The sequence below is a fragment of the Panthera pardus genome, unplaced genomic scaffold (assembly GCF_024362965.1).
Source record: "Panthera pardus isolate Hobbes unplaced genomic scaffold, ASM2436296v1 HiC_scaffold_6, whole genome shotgun sequence".
NCBI classification, from domain to species: Eukaryota; Metazoa; Chordata; class Mammalia; order Carnivora; family Felidae; genus Panthera; species Panthera pardus.
In genome coordinates, this window is record NW_026526991.1 from 118,181,511 (window position 1) to 118,202,683 (window position 21,173).

At 43.3% G+C, this 21,173-nt stretch overlaps 1 protein-coding gene across 2 annotated transcripts in view; it reads left to right on the plus strand.

Moving 5' to 3' along the window:
* Nucleotides 1-626: 626 nt before the first annotated feature.
* The window catches only part of PRTFDC1 (phosphoribosyl transferase domain containing 1), a 98,838-nt gene continuing 78,291 nt past the window's right edge, over nt 627-21,173 (plus strand). For both annotated transcript variants that reach the window (XM_053894716.1, XM_053894717.1), the window contains exons 1-3: nt 627-794; nt 10,168-10,274; nt 16,493-16,676. In XM_053894716.1, coding sequence (XP_053750691.1) covers nt 747-794; nt 10,168-10,274; nt 16,493-16,676 — 339 coding nt within the window. In that variant the 5' untranslated portion in view covers nt 627-746. The remainder of the gene's footprint in view (nt 795-10,167; nt 10,275-16,492; nt 16,677-21,173) is intronic.

Sequence of the window (21,173 nt, forward strand, 5' to 3'; positions counted from 1 at the left end):
CTCTCTTTTCCGCATGAATGCGGTGAAGGAAAGACCCTACTTGGAATTCCAGATCCCAAACTTTGGGCTCTGGCCGGGGTGAAAACAATCACAGGGCTCTTGCAAACTCCGGGCTTGGCGGTTCGAGGATTTAAAAGCACACATTTGGGTTAGTTTCGTCCACAGCCATGCTTGGAGAACATCCCACATCGCAGACTCTTTGACGGATTCGCTTGGGATGAAGAGCGCGTAAAAAATTAGCAGGAACGATTCAACGACATTGTTCGCCTGAAAGCTGGGACCGCAGCCTCGGGGAGGCGGGGGCCATGAGAACACTTTCTCTTCCTGTAAAATTCCAGCCGCAGGCAGCCGGGTCCGCCCGAGTCCCAGCGGGGAGCAGGCGGCGGGGCTCCGGGGCTCGCAGACGGGCGGCGGCCGCGAGGGACGCGCCCCGGGCCCGCGCTCAGGTGGAGCGCGCGCGGCTCCGCAGCTGCGCCCCGCGCCGCCGCCCTGCGCTCCCGGCCGCCGCCCGCGCCCCGGGACCCTCCGGGGAGGGGCCGGGCGGGGGGACGCGGCGGCCGAGGCGCTGGAGCCGCGCCAGACGCGGGGTCCGCGGCGCGCGGTCCTTCTCCGCCGGCTGGCCCGGGGCGGGGCGGCCTCGTCCCCGTCCCCAGCCGGGTCCCTAGTCCCATCCCCCACCCAGCCCTCGGCTCTCCCAGATCCTTCCCCCGCGCCCTTCTTTCCTTCCCGCTTTCCCCGGGAGAAACATGGCCGGGAGCAGCGAGGAGGCGCCAGACTACGGGCGAGGCGTCGTGGTAAATGCAAACTCCCGATTTCTGGGCTGAGTCGTGCGCTCCCCGCTCTTTCCCCTCCCCTCCCTTCCCCTCCCCTTCCTTCTTGGCTCCCTTCTTTTAGATTAAATGCTTGAAATGCATTCGGGTGAAATGCAAGCGGGCCACGGCTTTGTTCTCCCGTCCCGGCTCGGATCGCTTCCATACTCTCCTCCCAGCCGCCCCTCCCCGCGCCCGACCTGACCCCACACTTAACAGCCCTTCACCCCGCGTTCTCAGTGTCCCCCCTCCGCGTCCCCTCCCCTCCACCCCCCAACTCGGGCCAGGAATCCAATACTCTAGCGCTAAGGCTGTGCGGTGCCGGGTTCCCACTCCCGCTAGCCACCAGGAGTCACCTTTGGGAGCAGGGCGGGTCTGTGAAGACCCCCCGTGCTGCTCTTGTGGGCCCCCTTCCCTTTGTGTTTCCTCCTGACCCTTCCACGGCAGGCTTTAGGTTTTGTTTTCCAAAAGGATACTGAGGATTCTCGAGGGCAGCTAGGAAATAAAGTAGCTCAAATGGACGGAATTTGAACTTTGAAACGTGGGCTGGGACGCTGGGGTCTTTGCAGGAGCTTGACACAGGCTAGTGCCTCTGGAGCGTCATTTGCCTTGTCTACAAACGGGAGACAGGGCATGCTGGACCTTTGAGCGAATTGGAGAGGTTGTATGCAAAATATCTATCTAGTAGTGTGTCCGTATGGGAGGATGTGGGACGATGGGTTCCCAGACTAGAGCCTGTTTATGCCTGGGAATCCCTCAAAAAGTCAACCAGAGGGTACCCATCTCTCAGTGCCCTGGAATCAAATCCGGTCTTACCCTGAGGCCACTGGCCTCCACTCCCACCTCCTGTCCAAAATGGTTTCTATAGAAGGTGGTGGGTTTTACTGTATCAGGTTTAACAATGGTGAGGGTGGAGAGTGGGCCTAACTTGCTACATTAACATTCCCTTTTTCCCAGAAATCTGTGGTAGTCACAGATAAGGCATCTGTGACTATGCATGGATCCTGGAGTAAAGGGGGTTGGGGAAGGAAACCCCACATGCTCACATAGAACTTATCAGGCTGAAATGTGTTGCTCAGTTCTTAATTTAGCAGCAGGACTTTTCCATCTTATTTTTATTTTTTATGTTTTTTAAGTAGGCTCCATGCCCAACATGGGGTTTGAACTCACAGACTCTGAGATCAAGAGTAAGATGCTCTACTGACTGAGCCAGCCAGGTGCTCCAGGACCTTTCCATCTAAGGATGAGGAGTTCATTTATTTAATCACTCTACAGCTGTTGACTGTCCTGCAGGATTCCAGCTGGTGTTCTAGGCTCTAGGGATACAGCAGGGAACCACACAAAGCCCTGTCTTCATGGGGCTCACATTCTAGAGAAGGGACATAAGTAAGCAAATACGTATAGAAGATGAGCTCACGTAGTGACTTGTGCGATGAAAAGAAGAGCGGGTAATGAGACACAGAGTGATTGGAGGAGGGCTGGGGAGCACTGCTTTTGCTCAGGTGGTCAGGATGGCCTCTTGGCAGTGATATTTGAGCCATGACCTGAAGGGTGAGTAGGAGGTAACCATGTGAAAACTCAGAAGAAGAGATACAGGGCATACTGGTTGCAAAGAAACCATTGTATCCTGACAAGAAATCATCACACCCAATTCATGCTTAAAAAAAAAAAAAAAAATCACTCTGGTTGCCATGGAGAGAACAGTCAAGCCTGGGGTGTGGGGAAGGAATGAAAATATAAAAAAGAAAATAAGTTCAATTCTGGACAAATTGAGTCTGTAAGGCCTACAGGTCAAGATGCACTGCAGGCAATTTAAAATTCATTTTTACAATTGAAGAGAGTGATTGGATAGACTTGGAAATCGTCAGAAAATAGAAAAATATCTGATGCTTGGAGTGGATAGGGAAGCCCCCAGAAAATAGAAAAAACATCTGATACTTGGAGTGGATAGGGATGCCCCTTGAAAATGGGGGGAAAAATTATAAACTGTTGTTATGGGTAGAAATCTGGAAAGCCCCCAATGTAAGAGGCAGAGTGTCCAGGAGAAGTCCGATAAAGAGACCAAGAATGAATAGCAAAGTCCAAGAGAACAGAGAGGGTGGTAGGTGTCTAGGGAACAGAGGTTTTTTTTGGGGGGGGGGCAGGTAGGGGGGCCATTAAGAGTGTCAGATACTGCAGAAAGAGCAAATGGGATAAAGACAGAAAGAGGCCATTGTGTTTAACAATGACAAAGCCATTAGCAGTGAGGATCATTTAAACGACTATCCCATCAGTTAAAATGGCTACAATATAGTACTTCTATTTAATAACATATACTCTTAAAAAGGAATTAGGTAAATTTATATGACTAATAAGATAGGCAGATTGTTAAAATGTAAAAAGCAAATGATGGAACAGTATAAATAGCCCATTCTCTTAGTATCAGAAGAAGCTCTCTGGGAAGCAAGATAATCTTGTGAAAGATGGAGGGAGGCAGTGAGAGGGTCTCACGAGAGGTTGGAAACGACATGTAATGGGGATAGCCCTGGCATTGATGCCATTTTCTCCAGTAGAACTCGGGATAGTTAGATTAACTCAAGTTGGAAACAGGTAGCGAAGGCAAATTCAGAGTGAGTTCAATGTGCTGGTGAAGCCCATGATATCTAGGGTAGAGAGGAAAGGCAAAGCTCAGAAGAGTATAGATACAGGAAAAAGAGAGCCCTCAGGATGATTGCAAAAAATAAAAGGGAAGATTTAGTACCAGTGAAAAAAGAGGGGACAGGTATTAGTAGCAAGAATTTATTGAGCACTTACTTTGTAGTTTTCCTGTGTTATTTGTTTGCTCCTTGCCGATCTGTGACATAGGAGTATAATCTCTGTTTACAGAGGAGGAAATGGAGGCACAGAGATTAAGTAAATCAGTCACGTAACTCGCAAATGACAGAAGCAAGATTTGAAGTCAGGTTTTACTCACTGTGCTTCATCAAAAGCTGTGATTTCAGTGAAGTACTTCAGAGGTGGGATTGGTCTGGAAGACTGGATTCTGCTAATCTGGAATAAAGGTGTAGTAATTTGGGTTAAGGCAGGTGAAGGAGCCGCAAGACAGAGCGGCTAGTAGGATGATCAAGGCAGGTTTGGGGGCTGTCTGGAAATGAGGTGGACGAGAAAATTCTCAGTTGGTAGAAACTGTGATAAAGATAACAAGGGGCATAGAGCCAGATGACTTAAGCGTAAAAGAAGTATGGTTTGTGCAAGAGAAGGGAATATTAAGAGATTTAAGATGCCTTTTGCCTACAGATGACTTTCAGGTGAATTGGGGAGATAGGACGTTAGTAGATTATTAACAATAAGTGGTAGTGGGGCGCCTGGGTGGCTCAGTCGGTTAAGCGTCCAACTTCGGCTCAGGTCACGACCTCAGGGTTCGTAAATTCAAGTCCCGCATCCAGCTGTCTGCTGTCCGCACAGAGCCCGTTTCAGATCCTCTCTCTCCCTCTTTCTCTGCCCTTCCCCCATTCACTTGCAATCTCTCTCAGAAAATAAACAAACATTAAAAAAAAAAAAACACCAATAAGTGGTAGCATATGTGAAGCCAAATAAACAATATAGACCCCGAGTTCAGAAACTTTGCTCAGGAGTGACTGGTCACTTGATCTGGACCTAGTAAGGTCACCAGCGCATGGTTGGTACATCGGTGTTACTTTGCAGGGAGAGATAAAGATCTCTACCCATCTGGCCTTTTGAGATCAGGCTCTTAGATAGGTTTTGTTTTTTACCAAAGCATTATCGAGAGAATCATAGTACCTACACGGTGAGTTTGGAAGGAATAAGGAGAAGAGAAAAATCCAAAATGATTGTGGTATTTCTGTCATGGGTGGCTCCCACCTACCCCACCCCACCAAAGAATGGGGGCAGTATTGGAGATAAGTAATCAGATAATCCATCTACAACACAACTTTACTAGGTCGGGGCCAAACCCCCCACAGAAGAGGAAGGCAATGTGTGCGATATAAGGTATGAAGGTATTATTTGGTCTGTCGAGTCCCGTTTATTCTTCTGGTAGCAGAACCTGGAGCCCTTCTTTTAGGAAACTGCTTTTACACATTTTCTCCGTGCATGTGGTCATGCCTCCATCACTGCCCGCCTCCTTCCCTGGACCAGTCAACGTTTGTGTGTGAGATTCTTGGAAGCAGAGCGGAGGGATGAGACTCCTTTCCTCTCTGACAGTCGAGGGGTAGATGTGAGCCTAAAAATTGGCAGCAACCGTGGTCACTGCCTGAAGGAGAGAGTGGGGCCTAGGGTGTAGGGCTCAGAGGCCGAGAGGAGCAGGGATTTGCTTTTTGTATGTGTTTCCAAACTATTTTTCTCCCTGGGGGAGAAACTTGAAAAATGGCGCAAGGCATGTTTTCGGCAAAAAATTATTTTTATCGATTTAGAAGTTTCTCAATATATCTTCAGATGAGAAAAAAGAGAACCCAAGTGAGTTCCGGGTTTAAATTTTGTATAAAATGGCTCAGTTAGTGTGTTTGTCGCTTCCCCAGCTTAGCCATGTTTTCTGCCTTTGAACAGAGAAAGCATTGTTCTGAATAAACTTAGAGCATATTATCTGAGATACTGAAACTATTTAAAGATTTCTTGTTTTGATTTTTTGAAAAGCAGATGAATAACATAATTATCTGCAGTTCGTAGCAGTCTCCATTCCTTCAGATTTAGGACTTCTTTGCAATGCAATTTGCATGCACCATTAAGAATTACAAGGGATAAGCCAGTAGTTTCTCTCTCTCTCTCTCTTTTTAAACAGCATATTACTTTTTTTTTCCCCATCATAAGTGTAGTCTTTAATCCCCATCACCTATTTCACCCATTCTCCCCACCCACCTCCCATCTGTTAACCATCAGTTTGTTCTCTATAATTAAGAATCTGTTTCTTGATTTCTCTCTCTCTTTTCCCTTTGCTTGTTTCTTAAAGTCCACACATGAATGAGATCATATGGTTATTTGTCTTTCTCTGACTTATTTTGCTTAGTGTTATACTCTCTAGCTCCATCCATGTTGTTGCAAATGGTAAGATTTCATTTTTTTTTTACAGCGGAATAATATTCGTTTGTATATGTATATATACCTCATCTTTATCCACTCATCTATTGATACATACTTGGGATGCTTCCATAGTTTGGCTATTGTAGATAATGCTGCTATAAACATCGGGGTGCACGTATCCCTTTGTTTTTGTACTTTTTTGGTAAATACCCTGTAGAATGATTCCTGGATCCTATGGTATTTTTAATACTGTTAATATTTTGAGGAACTTCCATACTGTTTTGCACAATGGCTGCTCCAGTTTGCATTCCCACCAGCGGTGCACGAGGGTTCCCCTTTTTCCACATTCTTGCCAACATCTGTTGTTTGTACACCAGTAATTTCTTTATCTCTAGTTGCCTTTTATCTCAACAAGGAAAACACACTGAGACACAGAATTAAAGCCCCCAAGGTCTCACAGCTATACACCCGTCCTCACACGTATGGGACTTCTAGTCCATATGCTTGACCACTACTCCATGCTGCCTCTGAGCTACGAATTATCATGACAGCTCTTATGAAAAGGTTGGTTTTGTCATTTGCTTACCATTATTTTCTCCTCCTCCTCCTCCTCCCCCTCCTCCTCCTTCTTCTTCTTCTCCTCTTCCTCCTCCTCCTTCTTCTTCTTATTCCTCTCCTCCTCCTCCTCCTCCTCCTCCTCCTCCTCCTTCTTCTTCTTCTTCTTCTTCTTCTTCTTCTTCTTCTTCTTCTTCTTCTTCTCCCTCTCCTCCTCCTTTTTCTTCTTCTTCTTCTTCTTAAGTAGGCTTCAGGCCCAGCACAGAGCTTACTTCAGGGCTTGAACTCACAATCCTGATATCAGGACCTGAGCTGAGATCAAAAGTTGGATGCTGAACTGACTGAGCCACCCAGGCACCCCTTTTTTGATCTTTTTGGTATCATTTATTAAGCACTTATTCACCAGGAAATGTCCTAGGAACTCTAAGATCTGTTCTATCTTTCTCTCTCTCTCTCTCTCTTTTGTTTTTCTTTATTTGTTTTAAACAATAGACATGTATTTCTCATAGTTCTGGAGGCTACAAGTCCAACATCAAGGTGCTGCCTGATTTCATTCCTGGTTAAGACAGTCTTGCTGACTTGTATGTAGCTGCCTTCCTATTCATCTCTTTGTGTCCACACAGGGCAGAGAGAGAGAGGTAGAGGGAGGGTGGGAGGGAGAGAGAGAAAAAAAAAACAGAGAGAAGAAGATCACTAGAGATCTCATTATTTTTCTCTTATAAGAGCACTGATTCCATCACAAAGGCTCCACCCTCATGACCTAATGGCTTCCAAAAGGCCCCACCTCCTAATGTCATCGTAATGCTTCGACATATGACTTTTAGGGGGGCATAATTCAGTCCATCGTATCGTAGAGGCAGCTTCTTTGCAGTCACCTTCCAATGGGGTTGTTCCTACCTGCTTTGGAGACTCTCCGTTCTCTGTTAATCCTCACCCCAGCCCTGTCCAGAGGTTTTATTGTGTCTTATTTAAAGGAAGCGGCAACAGAGTCTCAGACAGGGTGAGTACTTTCTCTAGCATCACAGCCGAGTAAGCGTCAGAGCTGAGGTCTAGAACACAGACAGGAATGTAGGCTCTGAGATGCAGCCAGAGCAGGGGGCAATGAAGGATTTGCATGGTCGGAAGAATGGGCTCAGAAGACCACTAGTGAATGATGCCACCACCTGGAAGGGTTCCAGGGAGTGGAGTGGGTGAGCGTGTGTGGTCTGGAAGGGGAGCCGGAAAATGCCGTGCAGCACTTGAATGATCACCCTGGGGCCTCGTGCTGGTTGGGGTTCTTACCTGGCCTTTACTGTGGCCTGCCAGAGGATCTTCTGGAGGCTCCTCACATACAGCTGGTGTTTAGGCTCTGACAGGGACCTGTGGTGTTAGTGGTTACAGCAGGCCCAGGGAGTTCTCAGGGCTGGAAAACAGAGCTGCTCTGTGCAAATTCAACAGTTGCACGCAGCCAATTGGCTGATAGAAGCAGAGCAAATGTGATACTTTTCAAATATGCAGATGACACACACCATTTGGCTAACAATCTGCCGGTGGTAGATGTGAATTCCCAGAGCCTTGAATAGTGGTGCTCTGTATTACAAGGAGACAAACCAAGACAAATCAGTTTGGGCTGGAGCTCAGGTAGGATTGGGTAGTCTGCGGGTGGAGAATGTGTCATTCGTTAACTCGTTGAACATTTTTGAGCACGTACTATATTCCAGATCCGTGTCCCGAGCACTGGGGTGTCAACAGTGAATCAGACAGAGTCTCTGTCAGAAGGCACTAACGTTCTAGTCGGGGGAGATAAGACAGAACACAGAGAGACATCCATGTGTCACATCCAGTGGGAATATGTGCTGTGAAGGAAAGTAAAGCTGGGTAAAAGGGATACAGCGATGAGTAGGAAGGAAGGGGGTGCTATTTTATGTAGGTGATCAGGTAAGGCCGCTCTGTGAAGGTGACATTTAAATGGAGACTGGCAGGAAGTGAAGTGTAAACCATGTAGAAATCTTGGGGAAGAGTACTGTAGGCAAGAGAAATAGCAGGTGTTGGTGCAGGAGCATGCTTGGCATTTTCAAGGATCAGCAAGAAGAATGTGGCTGAAGCAGAGTGAAGGAGGAAGGGAATCCCTGCAGACGAGTCAGAGAGGTAGCTCCTGTGGGCCACAGTGAAGACTCTGGATTGTGCTCAGAGGGAAATGGGAAGCCCTTGGGAGAAGATTAGCAGAAGACAGCCATGATATGATGTGCATTTTTAAATGAGCGCTCCAGCTGCCATGTTGGAATGGGGTGGAGGTGCCAACGTGGAAGCAGGGAGGCAAGCCTAACAACTATGGCAATGGTCCCGGAGAAATGATGGTGGCATGGACCGGGAGGCAGCAGTCGGGATGCTGAGAGCTGGTCCTGGTTGAATTTTGAAGGAATTGATCATGGGATTTGCTAATGGGTTTCGTGAGGGAACGAAAGAAAGAAGCCAACGACAACTCCAACATTTTGACCTAAGCAAGTGGAAAAATAAGTTGTCCTTTGCTAAGATAGGGAAGGGATAAATTTGGAAGAAAATGCCATGAGTTTGGTTTGGCTGGCATTCCTGAACCCAGAACTGGAGTGGGAGTGGGCGGGGGCTGGACCATAAGTTGCCCTTTCAAAACCTGAGCTAAGGTTTTGAGTCTTGGATGAGGAGGATGGAAAGTAGGGGGACATCCCAGCATTAAATGAAGTAAATGAGTTCTATAACAGGTAAGACCGAGTGAGTCAGAGGCTAGAAGAGGCAGGAGTCTTCTCAAGGAGACTGAATGAGAGCCTTTAAAAAGACAGAGAGCTACAAGGAGCCCATTTACAAAGAGTTTGGGAGAAAAAAATCAGCAGGCACAGTCAGCAAGGCTTCCAGAAGGAAGTGGGGCCTGACCTGAGCTTCTGTGGAGGAGGCTGAGCTTGAGATACAGAGGAAGAGGGGGAAAGAAAGGGGCATGCGGGTGCAAGACAGACACATGCACAGAACCCAGAGAGCTGCGAAGGGTCACAACTTGATAGAAGACCACTCTGAGGATGGGAAGGCGATGGTGTCAGGAATTGGGCTGGGAAATTAGGATGGCTGTGCATTATGAAAGCTTAAAGCTGAAGAGAGGAGTCTGACAGAAACGTGCAGGAGTCATTAAAGAATACGAACCTGCAATACAGCTATGGAAGGAGTTGAGTGCTAACACGTCCCTGTTGCATCCTTTCTCCATGATCTGAAAGTAACAGTAACTCACTCTTCACCTTCATTTTCTCTCCCACATCTTCACTTTTCTAACCATACAACTTGCACAACCAGTGCTCAGCAAGAGTGGGATTTGCTGGCACTCTGTCCACTACATGAATAGGCAGTTTCTGGAGCAGTTTTTCCCGCTAGGACCGGCTGGAGTTCCATATTAATATAATTATGAACATAGTGTCACTTATAGTCATACACGATGTAACGTAGACATAAATTATGTATTTACACATATCCGCTCTTACAAACACTGCTATCAGGTGAGCCGTAAGACAGTAAGTTGATATTTCGTCGTATAACCCGCCAAAAGTTAGGAATGGAATTCTCCATTCATTTCAGGACTAGATTCTTTATCAGTTTTCGTGAAACAAATTTCCCACTGATCTTTTCATAGGTTGACAGAATGTAATTTAATGTCATATTGATCGTCAGACCTTTTCTCTGTTTTCAATATTATTCTTTTTGTTCCAAATGATCCTCTTTTTTGTTTATTTATGCTTTAAAAATAAATTTCCAATGAAAAATATTGTAACCGAAGTAATTTGATTTGCAGATTACGGATGACTGGCCAGGATATGACTTGAATTTATTCACGTATCCACAGCACTATTATGGAGATTTGGAGTATGTCCTCATACCTCATGGCATCGTTGTGGACAGGTGAGTGTTATTTCTTGGCGTCAGTCTTGGTCCTGTGCTGGCTGGCCCTCTCTTGTGTGAATCATACAATACACTTTACACCCCTCCTCCTGAGTCTCTCTCACATAGAGGTAGACAGAGCTTTTATAGGACAGAGCATTTGGAATAAAATGAATCTCTGCTTTGACTGAACTGTTTACCTGGACATTTCAGGGGAAATGGTAAGAATATATATATTATAAGTAGCAGCCTCAAAATAACAGTGTCTTGTGCAAACTGGTAAAAAAAAAAAAGGATTTGGGAAAGCATTGCTCTTTTTGGGGGAGGGGAAGCATTGCTCTTTACCTGACGACCTCTGTCTTACATTTGTCACAGACTCTTGAGTTAACCTGGAATAATTAACAGATGAACTTTGCCTTCATAGGACACACCCTTAAAGCCCAGGCTTTTCCTGCAACTAGCATTTAGCTGGGATCAGGCAACGTATCACAGATCGGCCAGTCTGTGCACAATTATGTTTTCCAGGCAGTGGTAATATTTTGGGAATAGGAATATTTTCAGCTTAAAAATATCTGCACAGCACTATTTCTAGAATACTATTTCCAGTTCTTTCTGACCATCCTGTATAGATATTCTTTAGCCCCTTCCTAGCCAGTTGCTTTTCCAAAAGACAACATTTTCTCTCCTGTTCTAAGCCCCTAAGTCACCATTTGTTTCTTGGTTTTCAGAGAGCCTCCTCCACCTGAGTCTGCCATAAGCATCAGGATTTAAAGGTCATATACCCCGTTTCACAGAACCGCTTGATGCCCAAGCTATTACCTTTCCATGTACCTCTCATTTCTTGTGCAAAGATCAAATACATAAGCCTTCACATGTATATGGAAAGCAAGCTTCACAGATTTCACGGTGCACTCCCAGGAACACAGAGGTTCTTCAGACACCCAGAAATGGGGGTGGGAGAGGCACCAGGGAATAGGAGCAAATTGAAACTTTGGACTCCCCACCCCTTATTTTTCCTTAAACCAGAGTACTTTTGCCTCTATTTTAAAAAATCTGTTCTATTCTTCCGAGTTAATATTTAACTTTATGAAATAAGTCCTTAGCCAAAGTAAAGTATGAAAAACACAAGACAGTCACATTCCCAGGATATTATCTTTCCATCAATTCCTGTCTGTAAGCAAAAGGAAATGTCATTCTTTTCTCCAAGATTTTTCCATTGGATAAGACCTGCATATTGCATGTTCTCTCAAACTATAGTATATTATTAAAATAAGGTCTAGTTTGGAGTTTCTTGTGGCCTAACATGGCTGTCCGTGGAATACAAGCCCCAGTCTTCAGAAGGAACAAAATGTTCTGTGATCAAATAAACTTGGGAAAGTTTGCATCTCCCGAATGGCCAGATCTCCCTGATGGCAATTCACATTAAAGATGTGGAAATTCCTGCAAAAAAAGAAAAAACAAAAGGGAAGGAAACTTGCTTGACTTTAACAATTACACCAACTTTTGTTGTGCAGTAAAACACTTGTATTCAGTTTCCCTCTTAACAATTCAGAGCCATTTTTCCCTTAACACTGGTTCGAGAACCCTCTGGTTTAAATTTTTTTTTTTAACATTTTTTTATTTTTGAGACAGAGAGAGAGCATGAACAGGGGAGGGGCAGAGAGAGAGGGAGACACAGAATCCAAAACAGGCTCCAGGCTCTGAGCTCTCAGCACAGAGCCCGACGAGGGGCTCGAACTCACGGACCGTGAGATCATGACCTGAGCCGAAGTCGGACGCTTAACCGACCAAGCCACCCCGGCGCCCCAGAGAACCCTCTGGTTTAAACAAATTCCTGCTTTTCCCACCTTAATTTTGTATCTTTAGTTAATTGCATCCTGATCTGGTACAAGATTGAGTCCTGGTAAGGTTACCCAAAGCCAGTCCCCAGTACAGGAGACTTACCCAATGAAGTTGTTAGATGCAATTTCTTGAGGCACCTGGGTGTCTCAGTCGGTTAAGCATCCAAGTCTTGGTTTTAGCGCAAGTCATGATCTCGTGGTTTGTGGGATCAAGCCCCGCATCAGGCTCCCCACGGCGGTGCAGATCCTGCTTGGAATTCTCTCTCTCTCCTTCTCTTTCTGCCTTTCCCCAACTCTCTCTCTCTCTCTCTCTCTTTCTCAGAATAAATAAACTGAAAAAAAATCTTTTAAAAAAATGCATATTCTTACGTTTTATGTCTGGAAATTTTGCTTCAATGGTTGGGGGTGGAGCCCAGGAATGAATTCATTAAGATATAATTTACATATTGTAAAGTTTACCCATTGTAGATAAATGACTCAATGATGTTTAGTAATTTTTTATAGTTGGGCAAGCACAACTATCATTTTATAATATTTCTAGCATCCCCAAAAGTTTGTTGGCTGTCAATCCCCATTCCTACCTTCAGCATCAGGTGGTCACTAGTCGGATTTCTTTATCTATAGACTTGTCTTTTCTGAACATTGCATATAAGTTAAATCATACAATACTTAATTATTGATTTACCAGTCGATAGTTATTTGGATTTCTAGTTTGGGGCTTCTATGAACATGTCTCTATGATCATTCACATGTAAGTTTTTGTGTGGATATATCTTTTCATTTCTCTTGGATAGATTCCTTGGAGTGATATTCTGTGTTTGATAGTTAAGCTTGAGAAACTGCCACTTACTTCCAAAGTGACTGTACCATTTTACATTTCTACCAGCAAGGATGAGGGTTCCAGTTTCTCCACATAGTTGCCAACATTTAGTATTGCCTGTCCTTTTGATTATAGCCGTTCTAGTGGATATATAAAAGTATCTCATTGTGATTTTAATTTGCATTTTCCTAAGGATTCATGTACTTGTTATTTATTTATTTATTTATTTATTTATTTATTTATTTATTTATTATTTTTTTTGGAGAGATGACTATTTAAGTCTTCTGCCATTTTTACACTGTGTGGGTTGTCTTCTGATTGGGTTGTAAGGGTTCTTTATATATTCTGGATACAAGTCCGTTACCAGATATATGATTTTTGAATATCCTACCACCTTAGCCCGTGGCTTGTCTTCATTTTCTTATTTATATCTTTTGAGAAGAATGTTAAAAATTTTTTTTTAACGTTTATTTATTTTTGAGACAGAGAGAGACAGAGCATGAACGGGGGAGGGTCAGAGAGAGAGGGAGACACAGAATCCGAAACAGGCTCCAGGCTCTGAGCGGGTCAGCACAGAGCCCGACGCAGGGCTTGAACTCACGGAGCGCGAGATCATGACCCAAGCCGAAGTCAGCCGCCCAACCTACTGAGCCACCCAGGCGCCCCAATTGAGAGAAGAATGTTAGATGCAGTATTCCATAAGTGCTAGTTAGGTCCAGTTGATTTATGGTACTGTGTGGTTTAACTATATCCTTTTCTGACTGCTAGATCTATCAATTACTGAGAGAGGGGTATTGAGGTCTCCGACTGCAAGAGTGGATTCATCTATTTTTCATTGTAGTTCTGTCAGTGTTTGACATTCTGTTGTTGGATGCATGCACATTAAGGATTGCTATGCCTTCTTGGAAAATTGACCTCTTTATTGTTATATAATGCCCCTCTTTATTCCTGATAATCTCCTTGCTCTGAAATCTGCTTTATTTGAAATCAGTAAGTTGCTCCTGCTTTCTTTTGATTAATGTTAGTATAGTATGTCTCTCTCCATCTTTTTACTTTTCATTTATGAGTGTCTTTGTATTTATAGACAACATATGTTAGGGTCTTTTTTTTTTAATCCACTCTAACAGTCTCTGCCTTTTAACTGGTGTATTTAGATCACTCACATTTAAAGTGATTATTGATATAGTTGGTTTAATATCCACCATATTTGTAATGATTTTCTGTTCACTGCCCTTGTTCTTTGTTTTTTTTGTTTTCATCTTCTACTCTGTGGAAACTGTCTCCCCCACAGTGTGTGGACTCTGATGACATGCAATTTATTTTTCTTGTTTTTACTTGTAAGTCTCACTTACTAAGGCTTAACCCCTGTGTCTGAATAGCTTAGTCTTCAGTCTAAGATTGGTTAGAGATTGTACTCAAATACCTCAAGCCAGTAAAGCTTCTGCTTTCTGCTGATGAATGTGTGTGGAGGCTGGCAAGTACATTCAAATTGCCAGCATTTTTCAAGTTTTCCCTGGTTCTTAGTTTTCACCGTGCTTTCTTGTGCCTCTTCTGCCCATGCTTATAGGCTCCATCTTTCAGGAATGTATGGGTAGCCTGGTCCTATGCTTGTTTCTGCTGTGCTTATGTATAGCTTCTGGTCAACTTGGGATATGTGAAGAGTTTATTGTCTACCCCTCTCCCATGACCCTAACCTTCCAAAACTCCCTATCAAATCCTTGACTAGACTAGTCTGCCAGTTAGTTGCTCAAAAAGGAAACTTTGTGATAATGGGGCCATTGGCTTTCTCTGTTCACATGCTACCAAGATGGCTGCACTAACTGATAATGCTCCCGGCCAGGTGAGCTCTCTCTGGCAGTGCCCCACCCTGACTGAACTACCTGGTTGAACAACAGAGCTAACGTGGGGCTCAGGGAGATGGGAACATTATTTCTACTCATTGTTCAACGTTTTCATGAATAAATGATTCTCAGTTTGTTATATGCCTCTAGTTAACTTCCAGAGTGCAGAAATGGTTGTTTTTGACAGTTTCATCCAGCTTTATAGTTACTTTTTTGTAGAGAGGGTGTGTTGACCACCTCACTCCATTATGCTGAAGACAAACGTCCCTTTGAATATCTGGCATGCTGATATACATTTTCTTGATGATCATATTTTGAGAAACATCACCTGAAGCCTGGTTGCCATTTTATATGTATATGTGTGTACATATGTAAGCACACACACATACATATAAGTTATATAATATATAAAATATATATTAGATATGCAGAACATATGTAATGTAATGCTTTCTGCACACACACATATACATATCATATATTCATATATATATATATATATATATATTCAGATCATTCAGTTAACTCATTTTATATCTAATTCTGTTTGAAGTGCCAGTAGGAGTTTTTTTTTGTTGTTTTTTCGTTTTTTTTCAAGACAGTGCACATGTGCGTGAGAGTAGGGGAGGGGCAGAGAGAGAGGGAGAGAGAGAGAATCTCAAGCAGGCTCCATGCTCAGCACAGAGCCTGATGCAGGGCTCAATCTCACAACCCTGAGATCATGGCCTGAGCCGAAATCAAGAGTCAGACACTTAACCGACTGAGCCAGCCAGGCACCCCAGGAATTTGTTTTTTTAATATGCACCTTAGATCCTGCCTCCATTCAAGGTTTTAATGTTGTATGCATGTATTGGTAATGGACTTACAGACATGAAACAATTAGAAAAAATACAGTGACGGTACCAAATTAGGCATTGGGCGCCAGCCCAAGCTGCATCACTGCATAGCTCCAGAGAAACCTCATTCACATGGTGCTCCATGGAAATGATGTATACTGGAAATTGCACTCCGGGCACCCTTCACATAGGTAATGTGCCACCTTTGTGAAATAGGAGACAGATGTTATCCTTTTTTTAAAAAATTTTTTTTTAACGCTTATTTATTTTTGAGACAGAGAATGAATGAGGGAGAGTCAGAGTGAGGGAGACACAGAATCCGAAACAGGCTCCAGGCTCTGAGCTGTCAGCACAGAGCCCGACGCGGGGCTCGAGCTCACTGGCCGCGAGATCATGACCTGAGCCGAAGTCGCACACTTAACCGACTGAGCCACCTAGGCGCCCCCAGATGTTATTCTTTTGATAGTTTCTATGGGCTTGACTTTTCTTCCCATGTCCTCTAGTGTTATAAGGTGGGTGAGTCATTCTCCATTTCCTCTCTCTCTGCTATAACATCACCAGATACTTTCACAGCATTGTTGTTAAGGTTATCAACCAGGCTCTGGAGTGATAAAATAATAGCATTCACGATCTTTGACATATATTTTACACCTTACTAATTTTTGTGACAAGAGAAGCAAAAATGTACTATTGACGATGCAGTTATCAGAAATGTGTTTTGAATACTCTCTCTTTGTCCAGCTTTCACAAAGCTTCTTTATCTGTAGCCTTCTGTCTCCCAACGTCTTCCACGTTCTCCTGCATAATCTAATGTGTGTAGTGCATCGTGCATTTTTTTTGAAAGGAACAAAAACACTCAGAAGTACTTATGCTTTAATATATCTTGTAATCCCTCTTTCAGAACTGAGCGGCTGGCTAAGGATATTATGAAAGACATAGGAAACTGTGACATTATGGTCCTGTGTGTGCTTAAAGGAGGTTACAAGTTCTGCGCGGATCTTGTAGAACATCTTAAGAACATCAGTAGAAATTCGGATCAATTTGTCTCTATGAAGGTTGATTTCATCAGACTGAAAAGTTACAAGGTAAGTTATTTATTCCATTTTCATTATACAATGTTTAGAATAGAAAATTTTCTAGAATAAAAGAATTGACAATGTGATGAAAATGAAGAATAATTTCTTTAATTTGCTGTATGCAATCTATAGTTCAAACAATAACGTCTGTGGGGAGAAAAACCCTCTTTCTGTTTTCACATATATGGAAAGTTGCTTGAGGAATGATTCATGGTTTCTTTTATGGTTATAAAGCTGAGTGGCCATTTCCTGGTGACTAGCCTCACAAGCGAGTGTGTTAACAATGAGTGTTAAGAAGGTCTGGTGAGCACTGACGTGTTTCCGCTCTGTATGTCACCGTTGGGCCTGGAGTTCTGTGGGAGGGTGTCCAGCCGCAGAGAGGACAGTATTAGTACTTGGGTGACTGCAGTCATGGCCTGGAAGTGGAGAAGGGAAGTCTGTAGGGACAGTGGGTTACCAAGTGCAAGGAGACAAGCTCAGAGAACCTCCAGCAGAAGGCCCCTCCACCAGTCTATCCTGGGCTCTCGTGGTCAGCACTGGACAGAACCAAGGGAGATTTTTCCCCAAAGGTGTCATCCCTTTTGTGTTCCTCCTTCTATGATGTTACCTTCTGTGATGCTTTTTGATTCAATGGCTAGTAAATCATTAAAACCAGCCTACTATTGGGTCACCTGGTGGCTCAGGCAGTTAAGCATCTGACTCTTGATTTCATCTCAGGTCATGATCTCACAGTTCATGGGATTGAGCCCCACATCAGGCTCTGTGCTGACTGTGTTCGAACCTGCTTGGGATTCTCTCTCTTTTCCTCTCTTTCTGCTTCTCTCCCCCCCTCATTCTCTCTCTCTCTCTCTCTCTCTCTCTCTCAAAAATAAATAAATAAATAAACTTAAAAAATTAGCCTACTATTTGATGATGAACTGTTGGAGTCAAAACCATGAAATTATTCTCATTGATTAAACTGGCTTGACACATTTTAATTCACTCTTCAAATTGGTTTTCTATTGCTGTGTGACAAATTCACTACCAACTTAGTGGCTTAAGCCAATATGCATTTATCATCTCAGTTCCTCTAGGTCAGACACTGGGCATGGGTTCTCTGCTCAAGAGTCTTCCCAAGTTCAAAGTCAAGATGTTAGCCGGGGTGGGATCTCGGCTGAGGTTTGCAGATGAGTGACCTTTCCACAATCGCTGGCTGTTGACAGAATTCAGTCTCCACTTCCCTGCTGACTTGAGGCTGGAGATGCTTTCAGCTCCTGCAGGCTACTTTCGGGTCTTTGCCTCATAGTTCCCGGCACAGGAGAACCTTTCCATCTTTTGAGGGCCTGGCCCCTCTTTTAAAAGCTGACCTGATTAGGTCTGGTTTACCCACGATATGCTCCCTTTGAGGAACTCAAAGTCAACTAACTAATCCCCTAATCACGGGAATGCCTTCCCATGGTTACTAGTCTCACCCACACTCAGTGGAGGAAATGAGGCAGAGTGTATACACCAGGGGACAGATAGGCATGTGTCTTGGGTTCTGCCCACCACTCTCTGTGATTCAGTTGCTTCAGCTCTTGAGCAGCTGGCAAATTGTTTCTCATTTCTTAAGACGCTCTGTATTCTCCCGATGACCTCTCAGGCCAGAATAAAGCAGTTTTTGAGGCGCCTGGGTGGCTCAGTCGGTTAAGCGTCCAACTCAGGCTCAGGTCATGATCTCGTGGTTCCTGAGTTTGAGCCCCATGTTGGGGCTCTGTGCTGACAGCTCAGAACCTGGAGCCTGCTTTGGATTCTGTGTCTCCCTCTCTCTCTTCCCCTCCCCCACTCACACTCTGTCTCTCTCTTTCTCTCTCTCTCTCTCTCTCTCAAATGATAAAAATTTAAAAAAAAATAAAGCTGGTTTTTGCAGACATCTTAACCTTAAATGGTTGGTTTCATCTTCTCCTGGAAACCATTCCTTTAAGTTCCTTTCATCTTAGATGAAGTCACTGTGCTTCTTTGAAAAATTTTTTTTCTCATTTACTTGGCTCTGATACTGTTTTTTCCCAGGAAAACAGGTCTTTAAGCTCTTTTAAAAACTTAAAGTCGATTTGTTGAGGTATAATTTATATGCAGGAGATTTTATCTGTTTGAGTTTACAGGTCTGTAAGTTTTGACAATTGCATACAGTCATGTAAGTTGCCACAATCAAGACATAGGTCAGCTCCTCACCGTTAAAAATGCTGTGTCCCTTTGTGACCAACTCTTTCCCCAGATCCTGGAAACCACGGATATAGGTTTTCTGTCCCTAGAGTTTTGCTCTTTCCAGAGTATCATATAATGTAATCATATACCACATAGCCTTAGTAAATCGTAGCGTATTTCATTTGAGATTCATCCATGTTGTTAGGTATACCAGTAGTTTATTTCTTCTTATTGTCAATTATGGTTTCATTATATAGAGACATCCTAGTTTTAAAATCACTTATCAGCTGAAGGATATTTGGTTTGTCTCCTTTTTGGGGTGATTATGAAAAAGCTGCTCTAAGTATTCACGAAGAAGTTTTTGTCTGTACTTACATCTGCATTTCCCTGGAGATTCTTAAGTCATATGGTAGTGTGTATGTAAGAAATCGTAGTGTATATAAGGAATCACCAAACCGTTTTTTAGATGGATTGAATAATTTTGCACCTTCACCTGCAGCAGATGAGAGTTCTGGTTGCTCCATATTTTCAACACCACTTGGTTTTGCAATGATTGTTTGCAATGCTTATATATCATTGTGGTTTTAATTTGCATTTGTTTCTGCGGTGAAGTGTTTGTTCAAGTATATTTTCATAAATTTTTTTTAACGTTTATTTATTTTTGAGACAGAGAGAGACAGAGCATGAACGGGGGAGGGGCAGAGAGAGAGGGAAACACAGAATCCGAAGCAGGCTCCAGGCTCTGAGCCATCAGCCCAGAGCCCGACGTGGGGCACGAACTCACGGACCGCGAGACCGTGACCTGAGCTGAATTCGGACGCTTAACTGACTGAGCCACCCAGGCGCCCCTCAAGTATATTTTCAAAAAGTTGGGTAGTTTGCTTTCTTGTTATTAAGTTGAGAGTTCTTTATCTATTTTGGCCACAAGTCCATTATTAGGTACGTTGTTTCACATATATTTTCCAGCCAGTGGGTTGTTCTTCATTTTCATAACGGTGCTTTTTTTTTCAAAGAGCATAATTTAAACATTTCTACAAACTCCAATTTATCAGTTTTTTTCTTTTATGGATCATGCCTTTTGTGTATCTAAATAGTCTTTGCCTCGGGACGCCTGGATGGCTCAGTCAGTTGAGTGTCCGACTTCGGCTCAAGTCATGATCTTACAGCTCGTGAGTTCGAGCCCCTCATCGGGCTCTGTGCTGACAGCTCAGAGCCTGGAGCCTGCTTCAGATTCTGTGTCTCCCTCTCTCTCTATCCCTAACCCACTTGCATTCTGTCTCTCTTTCAAAAATAAATAAACATTAAAACAATTTTTAAATTATCTTAGCCTCATTCAAGGTCACAATTTTCTGTTCTCTTTAAAAAGCTTCACAATTTTAGATTTAAATCTAGGTCTATGAGCCATGTGGTGTTATTTATTAATAAGGCACTCTTTTTTGCAAGTGACTATCCAGTTGTTTCAGAATCGTCTGATGAGAAGACTGTCTTCTCCAATTGTGTGAGACCTTTGCTCTTTCACTGAACACTTGACTGAATCAGTGTGGGTCTATTCTAGACACTGTATCTAGTTCTATTCATCTGAAGGCTTATCCTTTCGTCAATACCACACTGTTCCGATGACTGTGGCTAATTAGTCTGGATATCAGGTAGCATGTACTCTTCCAACTTTGTTCTTTTTCATAAGTGTTTTAGCTATTCTACTTCTTTGCCTTTCCATGGAAATTTTATTTTATTTTTTAAATATTTGTTTTTTTTATTTTGAGAGAGAGGAGAGAGAGGGAGAGAGAGAGAGAGCGCACGTGAGTGGGAGAAGGGGCAGAGAGAGAAGAAAGACAATCCCAAGCAGGGCTTGATCGAACCCCACATGGGGCTCAGTCCCATGAACTGTGAGATCATGACCTGAACCAAAATCAAGAGTCGATGCTTAACCAACTGAGCCACCCAGGTGCCCATCCATATAAATTTGAAAATCATATTGTTGATTTCTACAAAGCAACCTGTTAAAATTTTTATTGGGATTGTTTTGAATCTATAGATCCATTTTCGGGAAAATTAACATCTCAACACTTTTTAGTCTTCCCATCCATGAACAGGATATATTTCTTAATTTTTTAGGTCTTATTTTTAATATCCATTTGTCTAGTTTTCAGGAGTCAGATCTTAGACATCATTGGTTAGATTTACACCTAAATGTTTAAAATGTTTCTTGGTCCTATTATATTTGGTAAGTTTTCTTTGAATTTAAATTTCCAATTGTTTACTGTTAGTATATAGAAATACTACTGATTTTGTATATCAAATATTATGACTTTTCAAAACTCTTATTAGTTCTAATGGCTTTTT